At 41.4% G+C, this 23761-nt stretch overlaps 1 protein-coding gene across 1 annotated transcript in view; it reads left to right on the top strand.

The window, feature by feature from the left end:
• The window catches only part of CRTAM (cytotoxic and regulatory T cell molecule), a 227533-nt gene that overhangs the window by 72430 nt on the left and 131342 nt on the right, over positions 1-23761 (top strand). The window contains exon 6 of the mRNA XM_078681832.1: positions 659-727. Coding sequence (XP_078537958.1) covers positions 659-727 — 69 coding nt within the window. The remainder of the gene's footprint in view (positions 1-658; positions 728-23761) is intronic.

Here is a 23761-nt window from a genome sequence, read left to right as displayed (position 1 = left end):
CCTAGGGCATAACGTATACTGTGCAACTTATCGTAAATTAACTGTGTGACTTGTATTGTATTTTTACCTCTGACCTCATAAAGAGTGGAGAGGGGTTGTGTTTAGATTAAATACATATATATTTGATATTTACCTTGTGTGGTGTCCTTTCATTTGGTATTCAAGGGATTATATGATAAAACAACTTGCTTAACTCGCCTACAGATGTCTTAGCCTAAGACTGCTGGTCCATGCTACCACTAGGATAGCTTTCTATAAGATTGACTTTACAACCATCATCAATAAGGGTCGATTAGACTGGTGCAAGGTGCCCACTAGAACTAGTGGACATCATATGCCAGGCTAACTTTTCACACTAGTTTCACTGAGCAACAGGAGGAGGGAACAGTGAAGGCTGCTTGTGTCCTCCTGCACTGCCTCTGCCTTTTGCTTTCCTCTGCCAAATAAATAGATTTTCGAGAGGCAGGGGAAAGAGAAATGCAGAGGATGTGCATTAGGACATTGACATTTTGAGAGCAGCGGCCTTTGCCAGTTCATATAGGCCACTGCTGCTCCATTGTCTTCAATGGACCTCCTAACATTCCAGTGTTCTAATAAAGCAAAACTAGAATTGCATGTCTTGCCTCAAAGCTTTAATTTTGTCTTTCCCCTCCTACAGTGACATTCAGTGGGGAAGATGGCATGGACTCGAGTACAGATGGATCCGGTTCTTTTCTGGAAGAGGCTGGTAAGAGAAACAGAAATGTTCAGAAAGAAAATGCATGTTTAGGTACACTCAAAAAAATCTTAACTGTGTGTACAATTGATTTGTCCAACATGTATAAATGTACATCCAACAACTGACCTGCAAGAATAATTTTTAAGCGATGAAATGACAAAACTGAAGACTTGCTTGTATTCTTCAAATTATTTTATTTTATTTTAGTTTCAAGATTTAGATTTTTTTTTTCTTGTCTTCATATCACAATCATGTCTGCAATACTTAGACTGCCAATCTCCTTTCTAACCGTCCCTTGGTCTATTGCATACACTTTGTTCCCACCACAGTAAGGTGAACCAACAAGGCTGGCACCCTGAGCCATACCATGGTGTAATCATTGGCTCTTATATTGATTCAGCCGTAGTGCGCTCTAATCCAGCCCAACTAATGAAGTAAGCCCACATTGTTGACTTACTTTCCGAAAAGCCTACCAAGTCCATAGGACAAGTCCATTTGGCTGCCATGATCCAATCTATCACACTTGGGGGTGCAGGGTCAATCCAGTGTTTGCAGATCTCCCTCCTTGCAAGTAATATCAAAAAGAAAACAAGGCCAATTTGATCTCTACTTAGTGTACTGTATACTACATTATCAACGCCCAATAGAACCAACATAGGGTTCAGTGCAATGCCGACACCCGGGATGTCTTTTAAAATAATCTCGATATTTGCCCAAAAGGACTTTATTCCAGGACAAATGAAAAAGACATGTTCCTCATCTGATTTTATGTGGCCGCATCTTCTACACCTTGGGCATGGTTGAGTTACAATCTTTGCAAACTTTTGAGGAGTCTAATAGAGCCTCTTATCGGTGAAAAAGTGATTATGTTTTAAGTTCGCAGGCTTGACGATCAAGTAAAGCAATTTCAGGGAATTATTTCAAATCAGCTGTATGTCCACCCTCATTAAAGTATCCCCCAGAACACATGCAGTGCTGCCAGATTTTCATCCTCAGCATGCAGAACCTTTCAATACCATAGGGCAACTTCCTTCCTTTTTGGTCTTACGTCCTGAAGAGAGGACTCAAATTCCCAGTCCCCTCTTGCCTACAGGATCGCAGTCATAAACTGGGAGGTTAGTTTCCCACATTTAAACCTGGAAAGGGTGCCTCGAGTTATTGCTTCCAAAGCTTCCCATGGTAGTATCCCCTCCTCTGTCATCAAGTCTACCCCTGCCCGCCTTAATGTAACACTCAACGCGTCCATCATAAATTCTGGGGTCCCAGGAGAATCCCAAACAGGGGCCAACTTAGAATAATACCCAATGTTGAGTATCTTCCTCACCGTAGGCCAGAGGTTTAATGCTGACTTTAATACCTTTAACCGTACCTTCTTTAAAAAATGTGGGCTCCAAACTTATACAGAAAACCTCCCTCAACAAACTCTCTTACCATTCTCCCCAGAAGCATCCCTCATGTAGAGCTATTTGGTTTTTCAAATAACATCCGGATATTTTTAAACTGGAATACTATACAATAAAGATGCAAGTCTGGTAGTGCCAGGCCCCCCCTTCACAAGCTTTCGCCTCAACTTCTTCCAGGCCAGCCTTGCCCCGCGTAAGGACAATATGAATCTAGAAGTTTTCCCTTGAATCTTATTGATAGTAGGTTTTGGAAAAGTGAGAGGAATGCGATTAAATAGATATGTAAACTTGGGTAAAATTGACATCTTAATAAGGTTCACCAGTCCATAGATTGTCAGGGGCAAGTTCTTCCATCTCGACAACATAGTGTCCATCTCCTTAGCCACTTTCCTCAAATATAGGCTGGAATTTCCTCCACAGAGTCAACAATTGATATCCCAAGATATTTTAACTCTGCTATGCTTTCCCCCTACACCCACCGATATTCCAGCACATAATTTCCATTTTGGAATTATTCACTGTATACCCTGCAATGGCACCAGATGTATAGATGAACAAGTCATCAGCGTACAACACAATCTTATTGCTATAAGGGTGAGAATCAAAAGGAATAACAAGCTCATCTTCCCTTAGCAGTTATGCTAACGCCTCTATATAAATATCAAACAAAAGGGGTGACAAGGGACAACCCTGCCTAGTGCCCCTTTGCATACGAAAGCTCCTGGTCAGCGATCCATTAAGGAGGATCCTAGCAGATTAATTTTCAAACACTGCTCGTAATATAGTGATAAAACCTTGGCTGAAGGCCATAACCTCCACTACCATCCATAGATAGGCCCAGCAGACTCGATTGAAAGCCTTGGCCGCATCAATTGTAGCCACAGCCAAGGGAATGGAGTGGGCAGTAGCCAGGTCAATAGTTCCTATAAGTTCCTGTGTAAGTTAAACATTTTATCATCTATATTTAGGAGGGAGATTGGGTGATAGGAATCCGCCTTCCGAGGGTCCTTAGCTGGCTTTAAAACCAGGACAATTGTAGCCTCTTTCCATGAATTTGGAATCCGTCCCCATAAATAAATTGCATTGAATAAAGCCTCCCATTCCAGGACTATTTCATCCATTAAGATCTTATAGAGTTCTGAAAGTAGTGCATCTGGACCTGCCGCCTTCCCTCTCTTTACTCGGCGAAGGTGGGACTAATTTCCTTCTCTGTTATCGGGCCATCCATAAGTTCTCTACCTTCCCTTGTGAGACTCTGGATCCCAACGCCACCCAAACAGGCTCTAAGAGTCTCACGATCCAGGTGGACTACTTCTGTACACAACTCATGGAGCAGGGATACCAAAGGGGCTTGCATATCGTCTACCTTGTACGTTAGGTCCCCCTTTACATTAATAACTAGCTCCCTAATGTAATTCTTAGACCTCCCTGCCCCTGATTTCCAAGCCAACAATGCCCCCGCTTTCTCTCCCCACTCAAATTGTCTCGTGCACCCGGCTAGCCATCTCTCTCTACACTTTGCTTCCAGTTTTGCCTTGTAATTTAGTCTGGCCTCCTCCAATTTTCTTGCTAGACCCTCCCTATTAGTATTAGACCATGTGTTTTGATGTTGCATTTTGGCTTCCAGAGCCTTCACTCTTCCCTTCAGACTATTAAGCTCTGAACCTCTGAGCTCGATATGTCAAACTTTTCAACTTCTCTCTGATGTAAGCTTTAATGGTCTCCAAGATAATATCCAGTGAGGCAGAACCTGCATTAATTAGGAAGAACTCAGAGATAGCCTTTTTCAAGGCAACGACTACCTCTGGGTCCAGGAGGATTGCCTTTTTAATGTCCACAATGCACTACTATGTCCTCTAAGGCCCTTAAGCACCATGGTAACTGCAGTGTGGTCTGATATATGTCCAGGCAGGAGGTTAACACTTTTTATTTCACCACAAAGGCTTTATCAACCAAGATGTAATCTAATCTAGAAAAGTGGCCATACTTCTTGCTATGAAAGATGTATCCTCTTCTTAAACCCATTAAATATCTCCAAGCATCCACCAGGCCAATATTGTGGAGCATGTTCTTGAGGGCTTAACTTGCCCTAGGGGGTTGGACATGAGCTTTCCTAGTAGATCTATCTAGGAGCGGGTTCAATAAGGTATTGAAATCACCCCCAATGATTATTGGCGTTGCCACTAAGCTCCACTCCAGATTTATTATATATTGGGGGTCATCGAGGTTTGGCCCATAAAAACTAAAATACACAAATTCTGAATCTCCACATCTCAGGACTGCCATAACCCACCTTCCACACTCGTTAATTTTTGATGACCTCACCTCCACACCAACTCCCCTCCTTATCAAAAAAGCCACCCCCTTATTATGCCCGGTCTGTTCTGAGACAACATATCTATCTATCCAACCGAATTTTGAGAAGAAGGTTCGACTCTCATTGGGTGTTAAATGGGTCTCTTGCAGTATAATTATGTGGGCCAGGCTATCCTCTAAATATCTCATTATCATCCTCTGACAGTTTTTAATTCTGAGGCCATTTACATTCCACAATATAAATGATATTTCCCTGCTAGCACCCATTCTTATCCAGGGGACTAGAGCCTATGTTTAATGTTTAAATGGCCTACAATTAGGTGGGTCTAATACCTGATGTAGAAAGGTGGCATTGAGGACTTATTTTTGTTTTTTCTCCCAGTGCTCCCCACCCTGTGCCCCACCTGGACCCCGTGAAACCCAACAACTCCTCCCCCCCCGCCCACTCTGGGGAACCCTCCCAGTGCTAGCAGGCATAGATGCCTGATGAGCTTCCCCGGGGAGGATTAAAGAGACTCAATTAAACTTAACTTGGGTAGGATCCCCTAATGTCCCCTACAGCTCACCTGTCTTAACCTGAGTAAGAGATCAGGGACTCTTCCTCTTTTTAATGAGATCGATTAAGGCCTCTGCATCTTCCACAGATCTGAAATTGTGCATTTGATTGTTCCATAACTCAGAGCTGGGCTTTTGCCCTAGTTTATAAAAATTCCTCCATCCTTTTCCCAGCTCCCACTACTTCTGGTCTGTTGACTGACAGACATCCAATCTAATCACAAAGGAGTGGGAGCTGGACGTAAAGGGGCCATTCCTTAAGGCTGTACTCAGGATTGCTTCTTTCACTGAGCATGAGAGGAAGGTCACTAAAATTTTCCTCAGCTTCTGCCTCTGGGAATTCCTTTTAAAAGGATCTCTATGGACACATTGTATCTCTAGTTCGAGATTAATATCAGGTCTGTCTGTAAGAGCCGTTTCTCGCAGCAGCTTGATTATAAAGGCCTTGATATCAGGTCCCTCCTCTGCCTCCGGAACATTCAGTACCCTAAGGTTCTTTCTGTAGGAATGATTCTCAATCCTCTCAAGATCTTCTCTTAACGCTTGAGTCTGTTCTGAAATCAAACATAGGTCTGAAGAGTTTTTCGGAATGTCTTGTCTCATATGGCCTACCTCTTCCTTTCTAAAGCTCCAGGTCAGATGGCTACTTGATCCAACTTTTGAGCGAGAGCGGAGCAAGAGGCTTGTATATCTGCCTGATTGACTTCTGATGTCTTAAACCTCCTCTTCATCTAATCCCTTAATCCTAGGAGGATAGAAACCAGTAATTCTTATGAATGCTCCACAGTTAGCCCCTCCACCTCTGACACCCACCAGGGGCTGAGGTTACTTTGTTGCGTGTCGTGAGAACCTCACATCTATTATGTGTAGTGATCTGGGCTACACTCCTTAGGTCGACCGCAGGACCATCATCCACCCAAGTTCCAATGCTCTTATATTGTGGGGTGGTTCCACTGAGTGAAAGAGACTTATGAGGGACTTCCATTTGAGATGGCAACTGGACTCTTCCCTTTTCTGCTTCTCTATCCTCATTGGATAGTGTTGGATTCAACAGAACTTTGTAAAAGGATTTTAAAGAGGGGTCACCTTAATGTACAGGGGCAGGATTATTTAGCATCTACCTCGCTGACTCTTCCCTGACTGTTTTGCCATTTTCCCTGTTTTTCATGACTTTATCACTTTAGGCCCTAATTCCACTGTTTTGCTGTGCAGATAGCTTACCCCATGCCAAGTCTCCTTAATACTAGGGGCCGCACAAATTGAGGGACATTCGCAACCAGGACTTACCCGAATCGCGGTTGTTGCAGCTCTGGCACGTAGAGTGTACCTCGAAATCTCACCGCACAATTTGGAAGGTTTCTCTGGGGATACTCCGCTTATCTCCATAAACAAAAAGGATTGGGCGCAGCAAGCCTCTACTTCTGCTCCCAAATTACACTTCAACTGTATCTGTAGATACTGTCAAAACCCTTGTGGGTCCTTGAGCGTGTCTGCATCCTGTGCCTCCTGTGGAAAGCCCTCCTGAGCTTGCTTGTGACTTGTGCTGTCTCTGCCGCTGACCCGGACATGGATGGTAGCAGCCCAGGACCTCTGCAAAGCCCTCGCGGCTGTTCCCCAGCGGTGAATTAACCTGGGGCTGCAGGTCTCCTGAGACTGGGAGGTACGTGGGATCCGTTGCTGGAGACACATCGTTATGCTGGTAGGTGCTGGGGGGAGGACCCACCCACTCCTAGAATGCGCTCTCCGCCCGGGAGCTCGTGGCCGTTAGCTGGCAGCTGCCATGTTCCCTGACCGGGCAAGATTTAGAAATTTTATAATTCTAAATGTTTATTGGGTCATATGAAAGGACCACTGACGTGCTTTAAATTTGTTTTATTCTGTTTTTCATAAATATTGCAGATCACGTAAGAGTTATTAGAATTTTTCTTTCATCTGTGCAGTTAAAGAATTTCACATTTATTTATAAGGATACCCTCCGTGACATAAGGGCCAGAGCAACAGAATTATTTTTAAATGAATTTGCGTGATTCTCAATCCGTCATAAAAGCTGGTGAATCTTTTCCTCAAAATGGTGTGAAGTTCAGTGAAAACCTAAATTTCTAGATAAATATCAGTATGACCGATCGACGCTTAGTTGTAGATCTTGAGAACCTCTTTCAAGCCAAAATAAATTACTCATCAAGCCACATTTCTTACTAAAGCAATCTGGATGTGTTTTTGATTCTAAAGATCACTTAAAAACACAATTCATATCTGGCCTAAGCTCTTTGTAACAGTTGTGCAAGGTCCTGTTCTTTTCCTCCTCAACAACTGTAGCTCACTCTGCCTCATCAGCAATAACAACCTGATCTCCATATGAACTGGGCAACAGAACTCATGAACGGCCTCAGCTTTTGACATCACATTATCCCAATACTAAATCAAGTGTCGACTCCAGATCTTACAAAATATTTTTTTCAATACTGATGACTTACCTAGAAGATATAAAACATGAATTATGTTCTTACCTGGACATCAAGCTGAATCTATTTAGCAAACAAAGAGCAATAGGGGGAGCAAGAGACAGGCTACTCACAATTAACAGATGCAAGAAAACCCATGGAGGTCAATTCTATAGAGCGACTTTGAGACAAACCCTAAAACATCCAATTTTAAGGAAATTATGAAGGACTCCCCCTTCAAACTTCCAATCCCAGACCATGGCATGATTCTCCATGTAACTGTCTTACATGGCACACTAATGATGTACATGTGACTTCATCTGAGCAACAACACCTATATTATTTATAAATGTATTTAAGGACTTTTGGACTGCATTGACTTATCATCCTGCAGCCACCTAATAACTTCAGTGATTTAAGAGCTTGTAGGAAAAAGCTTAGTTTCAGAACACATCAGCACCAAGTAGTTTTGATGGCACAGTATAGCAATGGCCTCAAGGAGAGATCCATGCATGCTAATAGAAGGGAGAGATTGAGGTATACCTGTATGCTAGTGAGTGTGCTGCGTTATATGGGTGACCCTGTTCAGATCCTGGAATACTAGAATCATCTTAAAAAGAAAGCTCTTCAGCTCTTTCCTAAAGTTGAAATAAGTTAGTTGACATCCTAAAGCTGGGTCTAGTTCCTTCCAGATTTGGAGGCTCAATATTTTTAAGGATCTTCATCAGTGTGTTTGTTCTTCTTGGATAATGTTGGCAGAAATGGAAACATCAGGGGAGCCCAGACTCCTCGTGGGTCGACATTGTGTGTTCAGATTTTGCTGCTAAAAAGGTCTTATTTACAAAATATTGATCTGAAGTTCATTACTTACTGGGCACACTCATACTAGTGATACCCATACCTCCCTCTTTAATATTATTTATACTATCATCTTTAATGTTATATTCAGTTGGTCTATCAAAACCTTCTGTAACAATACTATTTGTTAGACCTGCCAGGGTGGTCTTCCCCCAAATGTTTTGCCTTCCCCCTCTTTCTTTGCTTATCTCGTTTTTGCTGACCTTAGGACTCTACCACTGCTAAAGTTAATGTGCTCACTCTTTTAAACATGTAACATTGACTTATTCTCAACTGGCACATATATTTTACTTAAAAGTCTCTATGTGCACCCAGGGCCTGTAAATTGAATGATACTAGTGGGCCTGCAGCGCTGATTGTGCCACCCACTTAAGTAGCCCTTTCAAACATGTGTCAGGCCTGCCACTGCAACCTTTGTGTGCAGTTTTAAACTGCCAATGTTTGACCTGGTAAGATAAAACTTTTGCCAGGCTCAAACCATCCTTTTAATACATATAAGTCAGCCCTAGGGTAGTCTAGACAGCCAAGAGGGTAGGGTGCAGTGTATTTAAAAAGTAGGATACGTACTTTTAGGTTCTACATTTCCTGTTAGTGTAAAACGCTTATATTCGTTTTTCACTATTGCAAGGCCTACCTCTCCCATGGGATACAATTGGAGTTTCTTTATTCCATTTAATAAGCTGTAACTTCCAAATGGGAACAGGTGAACAATTCATGTTTGGTGTCTTTTGGAATCATAATGAAAAACCCTCTTTTATTGTAAAGGGGAAATTTTGATTACAATTTTGTACATGACACTTTTAAAAAGTTGCGAATGGATCCCTCAGGACACCTTCCCCTTTGCAACTGTGTTACCACTTGTTTTAAACTGGTGATAAAGTATTATTATTGAGCAAAGGAATACAGTCGCAAAACAGTAATACATACTATTCGGTATTTGGAAGGGACGTCCTAATCACGCTCCTTCCAAATACCAAATCACAAATGCAAAATGTCATTTGGTTACAAGGTACTGAATTGCATTTTATACATTTGAAAACACATTTTTTCAGTCGCAAACGGACCTATTCCGCAAATTGGGCCGTTTGCGATCAGAAAAATGCTTTGAACATCTGACTCTTAGTGCCCACAGCATGTATCTGGGTCATGTTACTAAGTGTAGTTGGCAGTTGGTCTTTGTGTAATCCTCCAAGACAGCCACACAAAATAGGGAGCTTAGATGTGCCTGGATAGGCCATCACTAGCAGGACATGAGGGTGTAGCTTGGCACAGCCCTTCTCCCACTTCAAAGGAGGCACCTGGTATAAATATTTGACCTTTAGACACCAACTCTTCAGTACACTCCTGGACCTTCAGGTACTACAGAAGAAGGACAATTGTGCTGCTTTGCTGCCAGGACTGCTACTTTGCTGCCCTGCTTCCTGAGAAGGAAAATTTGATCTGCAGCCTTCATCCCGGGCTGTAGTGACTCCAGAAGTCAGCCATCTGACCGCCTATTCTGAGCTACAGGGACATAACAAGCTCCAGAGGCTCCTTGCAACTACCCAGATGACCTGCTACTTGGACCTGCAACTGGACTCCCTGCGCCCTGCTGGCCTCTGCTGGAGTGAGTACCTGACTCCCCAAGGGGTGCCACTCAGTTCCTGGACCCCTGGTGCGGCTCAGTTGAGCTCCCCGGATGTTTTTGGGCTCTTTAGAAACGTGAATTACCCCATTTGCGCCAAGACCTTGCCACCTGTTCCACTGGACCAACTCTTCATGCCACAGCATTGACCACTGTGGTACCAAAATATCATAACCAAAATATCAGTCAAAATATCGACATCCTTTACTTATAATGGTAAGTACCAAAAACAAAAAGAAAAAATATCTATGTCATAAATATAGTTGCATAAATTATCAATTTTTAAATATATATAAAATAAAATAAAAAGGGTCTCATTACGATGTCGGGCTAAATGTCTTATGCCTGACGCCGCATCGTCATGGGATCGACCGACTCTCGGTGCCTGCCACAAAGTACAAGGAATAGGGGGGTACCATAGATGCACCAAAGGGGGCCCTGATGGGGGCCATTAATGACGCTTTCACCAGGTCGGACAGACTGGTATGGAAACCATCTCGGAAAGCATGATCGTAATCTCAAGGGTGGAATGGCCCGCCCTTGAGATTACTGGCTGCATTCTGACTGGCCGATGGGCTCTTCGAGCCCATCCGAAACCGGCCACAATGACCGGTTGGATTCCTTTCCGACCGCCTCAATCAAAATGAGGTTATTAGAACCAGCACATTATGATGCGGTTTGAAGGCTCCCACTGACAGTCCAAGCCTTCGGAACCGCATTGTAATCGGCCCCTAAATATTAGCTATATTAAATAGTAACATTCATTTTTATAAATTAAAACATATTTATTATATATCTTAACAAATATAACAAATAAATGTAATTAAAAAAAGGTAAACAAACATATATAATAATTAATATACATTTACATATATCTACTTACAAAAAATGTATTAAACTAATTATTGTAATTTATATTATCATTTTATAATCTAACAAAAATTATATATATATATACCCATACAAAAGGTTAGCCCACGAGTTGTTAATTATTCTTCGGTTCTTTTATGAATGACAGCTATAGCAGGTAAAGACAGGCAACAGGCAGAATGCAGCTTGTGTGCAGTCAGACGCGTTTCGGGTATTGTTCCCTTTCTCAATGACCAAGTACTGCATAGACCAGAACAGCTTTGCGCACTCTTTTAGATCACCAAGACCAGCCCCAGTGGGCGGGGCCAATTGCTTAGCCTTCTGGTCCTCGTAGTGCAGTAATAGATTACCTCCAGTGAGTCTGTTCAAAGGTACACTACAATGTCCCTTTAATACACCCCAGAGGGTTGATGCCACTCGTTCTGCTTCAAATGTTGTATGACTCGTGCTGTTCACCCCCGAAAACATACTCCTGTTGAAACTATGAAGCCACGTGGCTTCATCTACGGCCCGCAAACAAGCGATGGACTCCCGTGGCTGTGCTCCACCGCTAAATATCCATCCAAAAGGTTAGCTCCAAAGGAAGAGCCCACGAGTTGTTAATTATTCTTCGTTTTTTTATGGATGTCAGCTACAGCAGGTTAGGACAGGCAGAATGCATCTTGTGTGCAGCCAGACGCGTTTCGGGTATTGTTCCCTTTCTCAATGGCCAAGTACTGCATAAACCAGAAACAGCTTTGCGCACTCTTTTAGATCACCAAGATATATACACATATACCATTAACATAATATTTTTTTTTTTAAACTCATATAATTTAATAAAAAAAGTAAACATCTTAACATTCTTTAAATGTAGCAAACATTATTTTACACATTAAAAATATTAATAATTAAAAACATTATAATTTTAAATAAACAAACATAATAATATCAATTCTAACACCATAACATAAATGATAAAAGATCAAATGTAATACATATACTGTTCCAACTACAATTTATACCAAACTATGCAAACTAATAAAATGTATATATAAAAAATGTACTACTCCCACGTCACACAATGCAAAAATAATAAAACTTGTTAAAATGTACAAAGCTCCCTCCAGTAAATGCAACAGTAGTAAAAGTGTTGGATTGCAGGTAAGTAATATTTACTGTACCCATTCCAGCCAGTACAACAGTAGCAAAACTGTTGGAGTGCAAAGAGATAAATGTACAATTCCCACTCCAATCACTACAACCGTAGAGAAGTGTTAGATTGCGGAGGGATAACCTTTACTATTCTCACCCCAATGAGTGTAACAGTAGGGAAAGTGTTGGATAGCGATGGGATAACATGTACTATTTCTACTCCAGTCAATACAGCAGTAGGGAAAGTGTTGAATTGCGGAGTGGTAAAATGAATTATTCCCACTCCAGTCTGTACAGCAGTAGGGAAAGTGTTGAATTGGGGAGGGGTAAAATATACTATTCCCATTCCAATAAGGGCAACAGTAGAGAAAGTGTTGGATTGCAGTGGTTAATATTTACTATTCACACTCTAGTCTGTTCAACATTAAAAACAAGCAAAATATCTTCAACAAAATAAAGTTATTTTAAAAACAAAGTAAATAAAAAATATATAAATATTTTGAGAATTATAGTAAAAATATATTTAATAGAAAGAAAATTAAAACATATCACAATCTTAAATATATATCACAAATGCCTACAAATATTATTATGAATAAAATACAAAAATAATTTCCATACAAATAAAGAGTTTTATTTAGAAATTATTTATTAACAAAAACATTAATTATTACTACATTATGGGCCCTATTACAATGTCGAACGGAGCTTCCTTCACCCAACATCTTCTCAGTCATGGGACCGACCGACACCCGAATTTTGGTCACATTCGTATACTTTACAATGGGAGCACATATTCCAGCCAGAATACATGCTCCCATTGTAAAATAGGTGATGCAGGTCATCCATGCACCCCGTGCCATGGGTTGCAGGGATCAACAGGCGGCCTACAACCGGATGGCGTGCACCCATGGGAGCCCTGCTGGGGGCCCCTATAGTCGAGTTCCGACAACATTTATGCGTCGGGAAAGGCCGGCACAGGAAGGCTGCCAAAACATGACATCATAATCCCAAGGGCGCAAAGCAGCCGCAGCCCGTGCAGGTAAGAGGAATGAGGCAGTGGGGCCGGGTTGGGGGGATTTCTATGGACTATGATGAGGGGAAATTAATTATTTATTTAATTTTCCTTCTTCGTCGTCCGTGGATATTTCCCCTCACCCGGCAACACGCCCCACCGCTATTTCATGCACAGGGCGTGGCTGGCAGAAAGAGACGTTCTTGGGATTACTGACAGCATTCCAACTGGCGGTCGGGCTCTGCAAGCCCATGGGATGCCAGTTGGAATGACCAGTTGGATTCCTTTCCAACCGTCTCTATTGTAATGAGGCAGGCAGAAAGGAATCCTACCAGCAAATTACTGTGCTGTCGGAAAGGCTCCGACCAACGGTCGGCCCCTTTTCAGACAGCATGGTACTTGGCCCCTAAATTTAGATACTTTCCACCCTTTAACACCACAAAACTCACAACCTGAAGCTGAAAAATTCTTTACACTATTAATATAAATATTCATCAACAAACGAATTTTCATTAATTACATGTAATTATTAATTAATTATAATTAATGTACTACCTACAATAAATCCCCACAAAGCACACAACACACTCATTACATTTAACTGAAAATTATTTACACAATCAACATAATTATTTATTAAATTAATAATTAATATTATTTAAAAATAAGTATAATTAATTGCTTAAAATTAACTTGCTTAGCACCCTATACCCCTACAAAACCCACAACCCACATTTAAAATCAAATAAAAATTAATTTATTTGCACAATTAACATAATTATCAATTAAACAAATAACATTAATTAGAAACCAAATTATAAATCATTAAACTTAATTAACTTTCCACCCTTTACCCATATAATCCCCATAGCCCGCACCTAAAATTAAACTTCAAAAAAGTTCATCACACAATTAAAATTAATTTTCAATTAAATAACTGATACTATTTCACAACAAATAATAAATTAATTAAAATTAATTTACTCCCAAGCCTTTACCCCTATAAACCCAAAAAACGCACCTAACAAATGTAAATAAACAATTAACATAATTCATTTTCAATTAATTAATGATCATCTATTAATTAATTAAAAATAAATTACTTCCCATCCTTTTCACCTATAACCCTATAACCCCCAACCCTCACCTATAAAAATTTACACAATTTACATAATTACAAATTAATTAATTAATATTAATCAGCAACTAATTATTAATTAAAAATAAATTACTTACCACACTTTAACCCATAGCCCCACAACCCACACCTAAACAAATTACACAATTAACATAGTTATTTATCAATTAATTAATATTAATTAATAACTAATTATTATTTATTAAAAATACATTATTGCCCTCCCTTAACCGATATAAACCCCACAACCCACATATACAGTTTACCCCAAAACAATTTAAATCACAATTAACACAATTAAATATCAATGAAATAAATATTATTAAATACAAAATAATCATTAATCTATTCTAATTAAATTACTTCCCACTCTATTCCCCTATAAATCCACAACCCACTACGGAACTAAAAAACACAAAATTGAATTACATTAAATTTAATAACTACTAAAAATGTAACACATATATTAAAAACCATAAACAACACATACAAAAAAATTACATCACACAAAATACATAGCACTAATTAAAAAACAACTATATTTTTGAAAACGATATTAATGACTTCTATATTTTAAAATCGATATTGCTTACCTTCAAATCTATATGCTTGACATAGGTATTCTTTACATTGATATTTCCATGTCACAATATTTTAAAACTGATATTCTTGTACATCGATATATGTAACTCAATATTTTGTCTAAACCCCCCTCGAAAGCCTTTACAGTTCATTACCACATGTTTTAGAGCACTACCATGCCTAAAATGAATTACTTGTTTGTTTGTTTGTTTGTCATCTAGTCAATGATGACATGCTGTTTGCCAATCACACTATTTATTTTGAGATTTTGGCCAGTATTCTTCCAGGGTGAAGGTTTGTACATGAACATAATGGCAATGAATGAATTGTGTCTGAACCACCTGTGCATCAGGTTGGGCACATTGCTGTCCACATGGGTGATGTAAGCATCAACGATGTTATAGGCTGGTATGATTACATGATGCTTGTATGGACTGGAGTGGTGTATGACTATGAGAAACACACAAAAGGTGATGGGAGAAATGTTTGAAAATAGTCTGAACCATTCTGGGTAGCATTTGAACCAACCGTTTTTCTTCCATTGTGCAGCTCTAAATAGAGGCTCGCCTTATGCAAATCATTGCTGACCCTGCTTCTCATGGGAACAGTCCATCCTGAACTCCGGGGCAAAGCCTCCTCCAGAAGACCTTGTTATGCCTGTTCACTGAGGTACAGCATTTCTAGTGAGCAAAGCAAATTTAGAAAGGTATTTGGTGGCATCACATTTAACTGGCTTGACATTAGCTCAGAGGGAGCCACTGTAAGCCCCAATCTCAGTTCAAGACATAGGAAAAGTCATTGTAGAGGTAGCTACAGGGAACTTTCTCTGGGCAGATGGATTTCCTACTGAATTTCATAAGGCTTATAAAGAATTATTAGCTCCTCAACACGCTGAGATGGTTGAGACACCGAAGCAAAATGACTGCCTACCTGAATGGAGAAGGGAAGCATCGATTGTGTCCCTGCCAAAAGTGGGACATTATGTAATGGAACTGCCTGGATACCACCGGCTATCAATGCTAATAATTTTTTTATCAATTGTTTATTGGCTGTAAAGAAAAGAGTATCTTCCAGTTTGTATGTTTACATTTTGCTTACATAACACTAGTATCGTCATTCTCAATGTACTGTATGTTAGTGCACATTGGTACATTTATGATAACAAGCCACGTTTTCCTTTTGTGTGTTAAACATGCCATAACAGTGTGCAGGAGAATATGCTTGTACATCTTGACTCTCTTCCCTGGGAGTAGTTGTTGCTGCAATGTGCCACTCATTAGGTTTGTTTCCCGTAGGCCCGCCTCCATCAAGGATAGCCCTGCTAGCCAGCCACTCACCCATTGTAACTGAGCTGCCACGTAATGTTTTTTCATGTTTGTAAGTCCTAGTGTTCCTCCATTAACCTGGAGTTGTAATGTTGTTAGGGGTACATGGTGCCATCTTCCAGCCCAGATAAAGGGCCTGATTATGATGGCGGTCAGATGAGCATCAGAGCGCCATCCTGGTGGGAACGGGGCCAGACGACAGGGAGTCGGCGGTCCTGCCAGACAAATTACGATCCGACCCCAATAGAGATGGTCGGAAACATGCCTCTTAGCATTGAGAGTTGTGCTGTGTCCCGAAAAAGGGTTGCAGCACAGGCATCACTGCTAAGAGACATGTTTGTAAACATCCCTGCACCCTTAGGCAGGGTGCAGAGTTGTTTAGAGGGGCACCATAGGTGCCCCCCAGTCACCATAGCAGAGGGCCAGTGGGGAGGGGGGCTGCTAGGGGCCCCCAAAGTCACTTCTGTCTGCCTCATGACGGGCGTACAGCCATGAAATGGCATGCGCAAAGAGACCTTGTAACCCCTATGGCTGTGCGAGATATGACACCACCCCTATTGTAGAGATTACTGTCTTTCCGATGGTCCAAGGGGCTCCTTGAGCTCATCGGATGTGAGGCGGACGGTCCCTCCGCCAGATGCCTCTGCCCGCCGCATCCTACTGTGGCGGGCCAACCTGCAGGGGTGGATGGTGGTAGGACCGCTACTGAAGGCCTGACGGTGGCGGTCTCACCACCATCATAATCAGGCCCTAAGTCTCTTCTCATGTGGTCTGAGTCTTTAAAGATGAAGAGCTGTAGTGTTAAAATTTCATTTACAAAAAAGTATATTAAGTGAAGTTGATCATTTTGACCAGGGATGTGCATCCCATTACTGATAGGGACAGGGATTCCAGAATGCTACTTGCAATCTGAGACCACATTGTACTTTGCCCACGTTACTGTCCATACTTTGACAGAAGTGTGATAGATGTTTCTTCCCAGGTATCGGAAAGGAGTAGCCTTCCATATCAGCCAACTTTCCACTATTTAGCTCATCAGAGGTATGTAGTTTGACTTCAAATGGGAAAATGCATGATTTGGATCAGTTTAAGTGGAGGCCTGTGTAGAGAGAGATCATGCAGTATTCACCATGCTGTGGTATGCCCTATTGAATGCCCAGAAAGCGGAGATTGGCCCCCAGCAGTTCAATAGCCATGTCAAAGAGCAGGGGTGTTAAGGGGCGGCCCCGTCGGATGCCTCTCTGGATCCCAAAAGATTCAGAGATGGAGCAGCCTGTTTTTATTTTGGCTTTGATGTTTGTATATAAAATGTGAATCCATGTATGCATGTAGCCACTTCTCCAAATCAAGGGTTATACCGGCCATGTGTGGCAGTGCATCTTTGATGCTTGAGATGCTGTCCCAAAGGTTGCAGAAATTAATGTAGGTATTATGTCCAAGTATAAAACTGGCTTGATCTGGGTGTATCTGATGGGAGGAGTCTGCAAGCCAGTATTTTAGCTAATGTTTTATAATCTGTGTTTAAAATCGATTGCGGTCTATATGAGGTCATATTACTGGGGTTTTTGTTTCATCAAGGCTAAATGCTGACTATAAAATCCTAAATAGGGTCCATGGCTAACCATATCCTTTGCTATTTACCACTGTTGATATATCTCAACCCAACTGGATTTGTGCCAGGGCAGAGTAACTTACTTAATACCAGATGGTTCTTCCACGTTCTGGAAACATCCCCCCTTTCTGAGTCTGATCAGTAGAGGGGTGGATAGAACTTTGACACTGTTAGCTTGGAAACAACCTGCTTACTGTGTTGAAGAACACGGGTTTCAGGGAAGAGGCTATTACATGGATTATTTTACTACATGCGAACCCCACAGCAAGGATCAGCACTTAACACATAATTTCGGATTCATATAGAATGCAGAGGGGAACCAGCAACGGTTGCCCATTATTCCCTCTATTATTTCCAATGGCATTTGAGCCATTTGTGATTGTTATGCGGGCGAAGATTCGGAACAGAGGGATAGGAGCAGTCAGGAAGATACATAATATTTTCCCACACATGGACAACATTCTGCTTTATTTACAACATATATGGATAGGGTTAGCCCTATCGTTTGAAAGTCTAGAAGAGTTAGAGGAACTACTGTGCGTAAGGGCAAATTGGTGTAAAATCAGGCATATATTTCTAGAAAGACCTATGGAGTATTGTTGTATGTGATTTCATAGTAAAACTATTTCATAGAATACCATTACTGAGAAACCATTACAGCTAAACTGTTTAATGAAAATTTTAAGGGGGAATGGCATTTACCGTTTAATAGAAACCAATTCATAGAATACTTTTAAGCACAGCAGGGAGAGCTCCCAAATTTATAATAAAGCACTCATGTAGTCCAAGAATCAATAAGAAAAGTTCAAAAATCAAAAACATCCATCAAGATGGACATAGCTTCAATCAGTTCATAGATATATGAGAGCTGTAAATATGAGTCTTCAACATATTTTATTCTTTAAATACAAAACATCGAGCCCAGCCAATGCATTTCATCTTGAGAAAGAACGTCATCAGGGCTGTGAAATCGATATATACAAAGTCAAGTTTTGAAAGCACATAAAATACATTTAAAAAGAACAATTATTTAGGCTTCTGAGCCCATCATACACTAAACATTACATTTGTTTCGTTTCGTTTCGTTTCGATAATCTTTATTTCGGCAATTCTGCCATAAAAGATGCAATAAAGTAATACAGGAAAACAGTCATACTTCCCAACCCCCCAACAAACCATTAAACACATAATCCATTAGATATCCGGGAAAACATTAAAAATCAGACTAATAATAAAATGCTAATATATACAAACAGTCTATCCAAAATTAAGCTAAAACATATTAACAATATGATAAAACATATTAACAATATGATAAAAGTGGCTTTTGCATACAGTGTGTAATTATCAGGATAAATGGCACAAGGACAGGCAAGGAATTATGGTATCCTGGCAATTAGGCGTAGTCTCTTATGCCAAGCTGCCTCTAAAAACTTCGCCATTACAAACACAGTTACCTAGGTCAAATCAGTTTCAAGGATTCGAAAAGCCTCGGAGCATCTGCGAAACCCTAGATTCTTGCATAAGGGGGCTACCCAGAATCTTCTAGCAGCAGAGTAAGCGGGACAGAAGAAGACTAGATGGAGTTCGTCTTCCAGCCTGCAATTGCAGCCCGGGCAACTCTCCGGGTTCGATGGTTTCCATTTGCTCGTAAATGCTCTTAACGGCAGAATACTATATCGCCATTGGAGAAACAGCTTCCGGGCCAGATTTGGGAAAATATCATCCAGAACTGGCTCAAACTTATAAGAATCCTTGACCGCAAGAAATTTATCTACCAGTGAGTCTGGGCGTGTACCCTGGATTTGGGCTGCCAAATTGCATGAATAGAACGTAGCCACAAGATTTTTGCGGGGCATGCCCTGGCAGGCGACAAGGGGATCATTCCACAGCGACAGAAGGCCCAACCGGTCAAATTCAGATTTGATGTATTTGAACCATGGGATATTACCGGGGGCCGCGAGTCGTAATAAGCACTCAGGGAGGAGGGGGCGGGAAGAGGCACCAGGTGCGTGCGGTCTCCAGGCGCAAGCACCTCTGGTCCTCGCAGTACCGCTCCCGACGTCGGCACACAGGTTCTCCCCACAGCGTCTCCCAAATGTACAAACAGCCGAGCTCACGGGCTCCCAGGCTGATATTCCCAGTTCAAGGGTTGTTGGGTAAGTGGCAGGTAGAGAGCGACTGGCGAGCGACACATTCAATTCAGAGTTGGAGCCCCATCTTGACAGAAAGGAAAGATAACCCCAGAACTATCTACATTATTTTGAAAACAAGTATTGTGCCATAACAACTCAGACCCAAAGCCACATATAACATAGATGTTTCTAATATCCTTACAAAGATTCCTTTTGCTTTTTTACTCCTAAATAACATTTGCTACTGTAATTTACCCCTATATCATATCCCATACTACAATTTGTGTTCCAGTCATCATTTCCAATATTGTTTCTGCATAAATGTGGTGAAGTGTTTATCTCTGACCCTGTAGTGACCAATCGCACTGAATCATCCTAAGGAAAGGAAAGGATCCTACTATTATTTCATTATCGAGAAAGAATACTCTGTAGTTGGTCCAAATCCATTACAGCAATAATATTAAGCCTCGTCCATACGCTACCACCTACCAATTACTCCACATTATACACAACTACATCACCAAATAGAATCTGAAAGGGTAAGTAACTTCCCCAAATAAACAAGCCACCATACGCTCATTCTTCAACTTAACAGCAAGCCACCTCTCTCCTCACTATAAAAGATACATCCTTCTCGGATGTAGCCTCATAGTCTCCCAGCCGGAATGAAAGACCTTCCTCTTCAATTCCTCTTAAATATCCTAAGGTGACCAATCATACATCAAGAGAGTCATAATCTGCCAATCGACTCCTTCTATGTCCATGGTCATTCCTCTTCACACAGATAGTCTAAATTATAACTTGAGCCAATCATTCAATGCATCTCACCCCAAAATCGGTTCCCTCATAGGTCCGCTATATTGCCAAGGCAGCCTCGCAAATACATCTCAGAATCATAGCCATTGGCTAAAATCTAGACCAATCGTCACAGTATTTATCTTTATCTCGTAGTATTCCACAACTCCATAGATATATCTTGTCACTAAGGAAAAAAGATCTTGACTTTAGTCCATCGTACGCTACATATCAGCCAGAAAACAGTTCCCACATCGGTCTGCTAAATTACCACAGTGGTTTTAAGAAGAAGGCCCAGAGCTTTATCCATTGGCTAAAATTCTAGACCAATCGTCATGACTTTCGCATTTATCATGCTGTTTCCGACAACTCATTATCACCCAGAAATCAGTTCCCACTTTAGTCTGCTTTATTTCCAATGTCTTTATGCGATAGCGCCTGTAAGCCATACCCATTGGCTGAAACATCGTAAGGAATCACCTTTCTGCCTCGGGCACTATTTCCATCCCATATCCTTACAAAAAAAATAACATATGATAAGCATCAATATACCTGCATTTTGCCATTAGTTAGAGTTATGGCCAAAGAGAAGATTCTCGAGCAGCAATGCATTCATACAACTGCTCTTTGGAGACACTATTCATCACTTTGTCCGTTGTTGACCAATAATCAGTCCAATGAAATCACTCAAAATTGTAAATGAACCAATCAAATCAAGCAACATAAAAAATCTCCTTTTTGCATCGTGCACTATTTCCATCATATTTCCTTCAAATATAACGGGGTAACCTCCACAACCAAAGCCACAGTACAAATATCATCCAATTATCTTCTTTTTCTTGTACGAAACTAAGTCAAAACAATACTGTTTCAATAAACACCAATCAGTCCACTATCTGGTACACCATTATCATTCTCTGACATATAGACCAAGTCACCTCTACTCAGCTTGGGGTGTGTCCTCTGTTATTCTTCCAACACACAAGTGCTAACATGTTCGCCCCTTCACTCGAACTTATTCCTTCTACTGCCTAATTTTTATCGAATAATACATGTATAATTCCAAAAAGTCACCAGTATATTACCATTAACTTCCGTAACAGCAATCATAAAACACAATGCAGCTCTTCCTCTACCTTGAATCCTCTCTCCAGAGCCCTCAGTCTGCTGATCCATTAGGCCTCTGTTTGACAAAACCCCAATTCAGTATCATGGTCTTTGAATTGTTTTTTTTTCCATTCTTTGTAACCCATGGAACTTGATGTTAGTTCATCCGGATGACACTCCTTAAGACGCTGTGATAAGGGGGGTCGTATGTCCTGAGTTTTGACTCCTCTAAAATGCTCTTGTATTCTTAACTTGAGTGTTCTCTTTGTGCTTCCTACTTAAATTTTGGAACAATCACAGATCATGACATAAACTACGTAGACACTGTTGCAGTTATTAAATTGTCGGATATCATGTGTTTTCTCAGTATTACATTTAAATCTCTTGTTTGTTGAGACCAAATTGGCACATATTGGATTCCGCCCATACAAAGAAAGCTTTAGGAGGGCTCAATAACCAATTGTAACATTTGGGCTTGATCGGTGATAAATAATTTCTGGTAACCTCCCTCACAGTACAACATCTCCTATAAGTCACAAGAGGTTTCTCAGCAAAAACTCCATTTAGACCCAGTGCTCCAAAAAAGAGGCCATCTACCGCCCACCAGGGCCACTGGGTCAATTCTGTAGTTCCCTGGTGGAATTTTCAACTATACTGTCCAGCACCTCGCCCAACATGATAGTCCTAGGGGACCTTAATATCCATTTCGACATCAGCGAGGATAACACCGCCTCAGAATTGCTTGCAGACCTAGCTACCCTTCAGCTCCACTTACAGAGCAATAAGCCCACGCACAGGCTCGGACATCTACTTGACCCCATCATAAGTAACATGAACAATTTTAAAACTAAGGCCCCGATCCCGTTGCCATGGTCAGATCACTTACTCATCCCTTTTAGGTGGGAAATACCCCATATCCTTCCGCCTAATAGACCCTCAGATAAACTCAAGCGTCCATGGGCCAAGTTAGATACTGAGAATTGGAAGCAGGTTTTGGAATCCCACAAACCACCCCTGGAAACAGATCCTATCAAAGCAGATAGGAAGTTCTCCTCCTGGATTGAAAACTCCCTTAACATGACTCTCCCAAAAAAATCTCATCCTACCTCCCATAAAAAAACATCCGCTCTTTGGTTCTCACAAGAGACCCGCCAGCTAAAGAAACTCTGCAAAAAAGCCGAAAGAGAATGGAGGCAAGACTTCGACCCTAGCCGCAAGAAGGACTACAGATTGTCCATTCTTACATATAAAAAAGCCCTGAAAAATGCCCAAACCGCTTTTTTCCAAGAGAAAATCAGCTCGGCATCATGCTCATCTAGGGAGACTTTCCTAATCGTTAAACAACTTCTCAAAACACCAGAACCCACCGGCTCTATCGACCCATCAAACAACCATTGTGATGAACTGGCCATGTTTTTTGACCAAAAGATCTTAAATATTTTACAGTCACTGCTACCCCTCCCCCCGACTGACGAGACATTGCCATTGGTACCGCAGGGCAACGACCTCAACACGGGATTTGATTAATTTGCCCCGATAAGTCCTGATACTCTGTCCCCTATCCTCCAATCACTTAAAAGTGGCTCACCTTCGGACCCCGCCCCAGTCAGAATCTTAAAGCTGGTTGCACCTACTATTCTTGAACCATGGGCAAATGTGATCAATGCCTCGCTGACCAACGGATTGGTTCCCCCCAGCTGGAAAAAGGCGAAGGTGAGGGCCTTACTGAAAAAACCTAACCTAGACCCCCTCAACCTTTCCAACTTTAGACCGATCTCCCTCCTTCCATGCACCAGCAAGATCACAGAAAAATTTATCAACTCTCAGCTGTCTAAGTATCTTGAATCCAACGAATTACTTAAATCATCACAGACAGGCTTTCGCCCGGGCCAGGGCACTGAAACAGCGATGGTGACGGTGGTCGAGGAAGCCAGGAAGATCATGGACACAGGAGGATCAGTAGCAGTGATCCTCCTGGACCTAAGCGCGGCCTTCGACACGGTCAACCACCAGATCCTGGCCCAGCGACTCAGAGACCTTGGGATCACAGGCACCGCCCTGTCTTGGCTGAAATCATTTCTGCAGGACCGCTCATTCCAGGTCACAGAGGGCAATTATACATCGAAAGAGACC

This window comes from Lissotriton helveticus, chromosome 3_1 (genome assembly GCF_964261635.1).
Source record: "Lissotriton helveticus chromosome 3_1, aLisHel1.1, whole genome shotgun sequence".
Lineage (NCBI taxonomy): Eukaryota > Metazoa > Chordata > Amphibia > Caudata > Salamandridae > Lissotriton > Lissotriton helveticus.
This window is presented reverse-complemented; position numbering and strand designations above follow the sequence as displayed.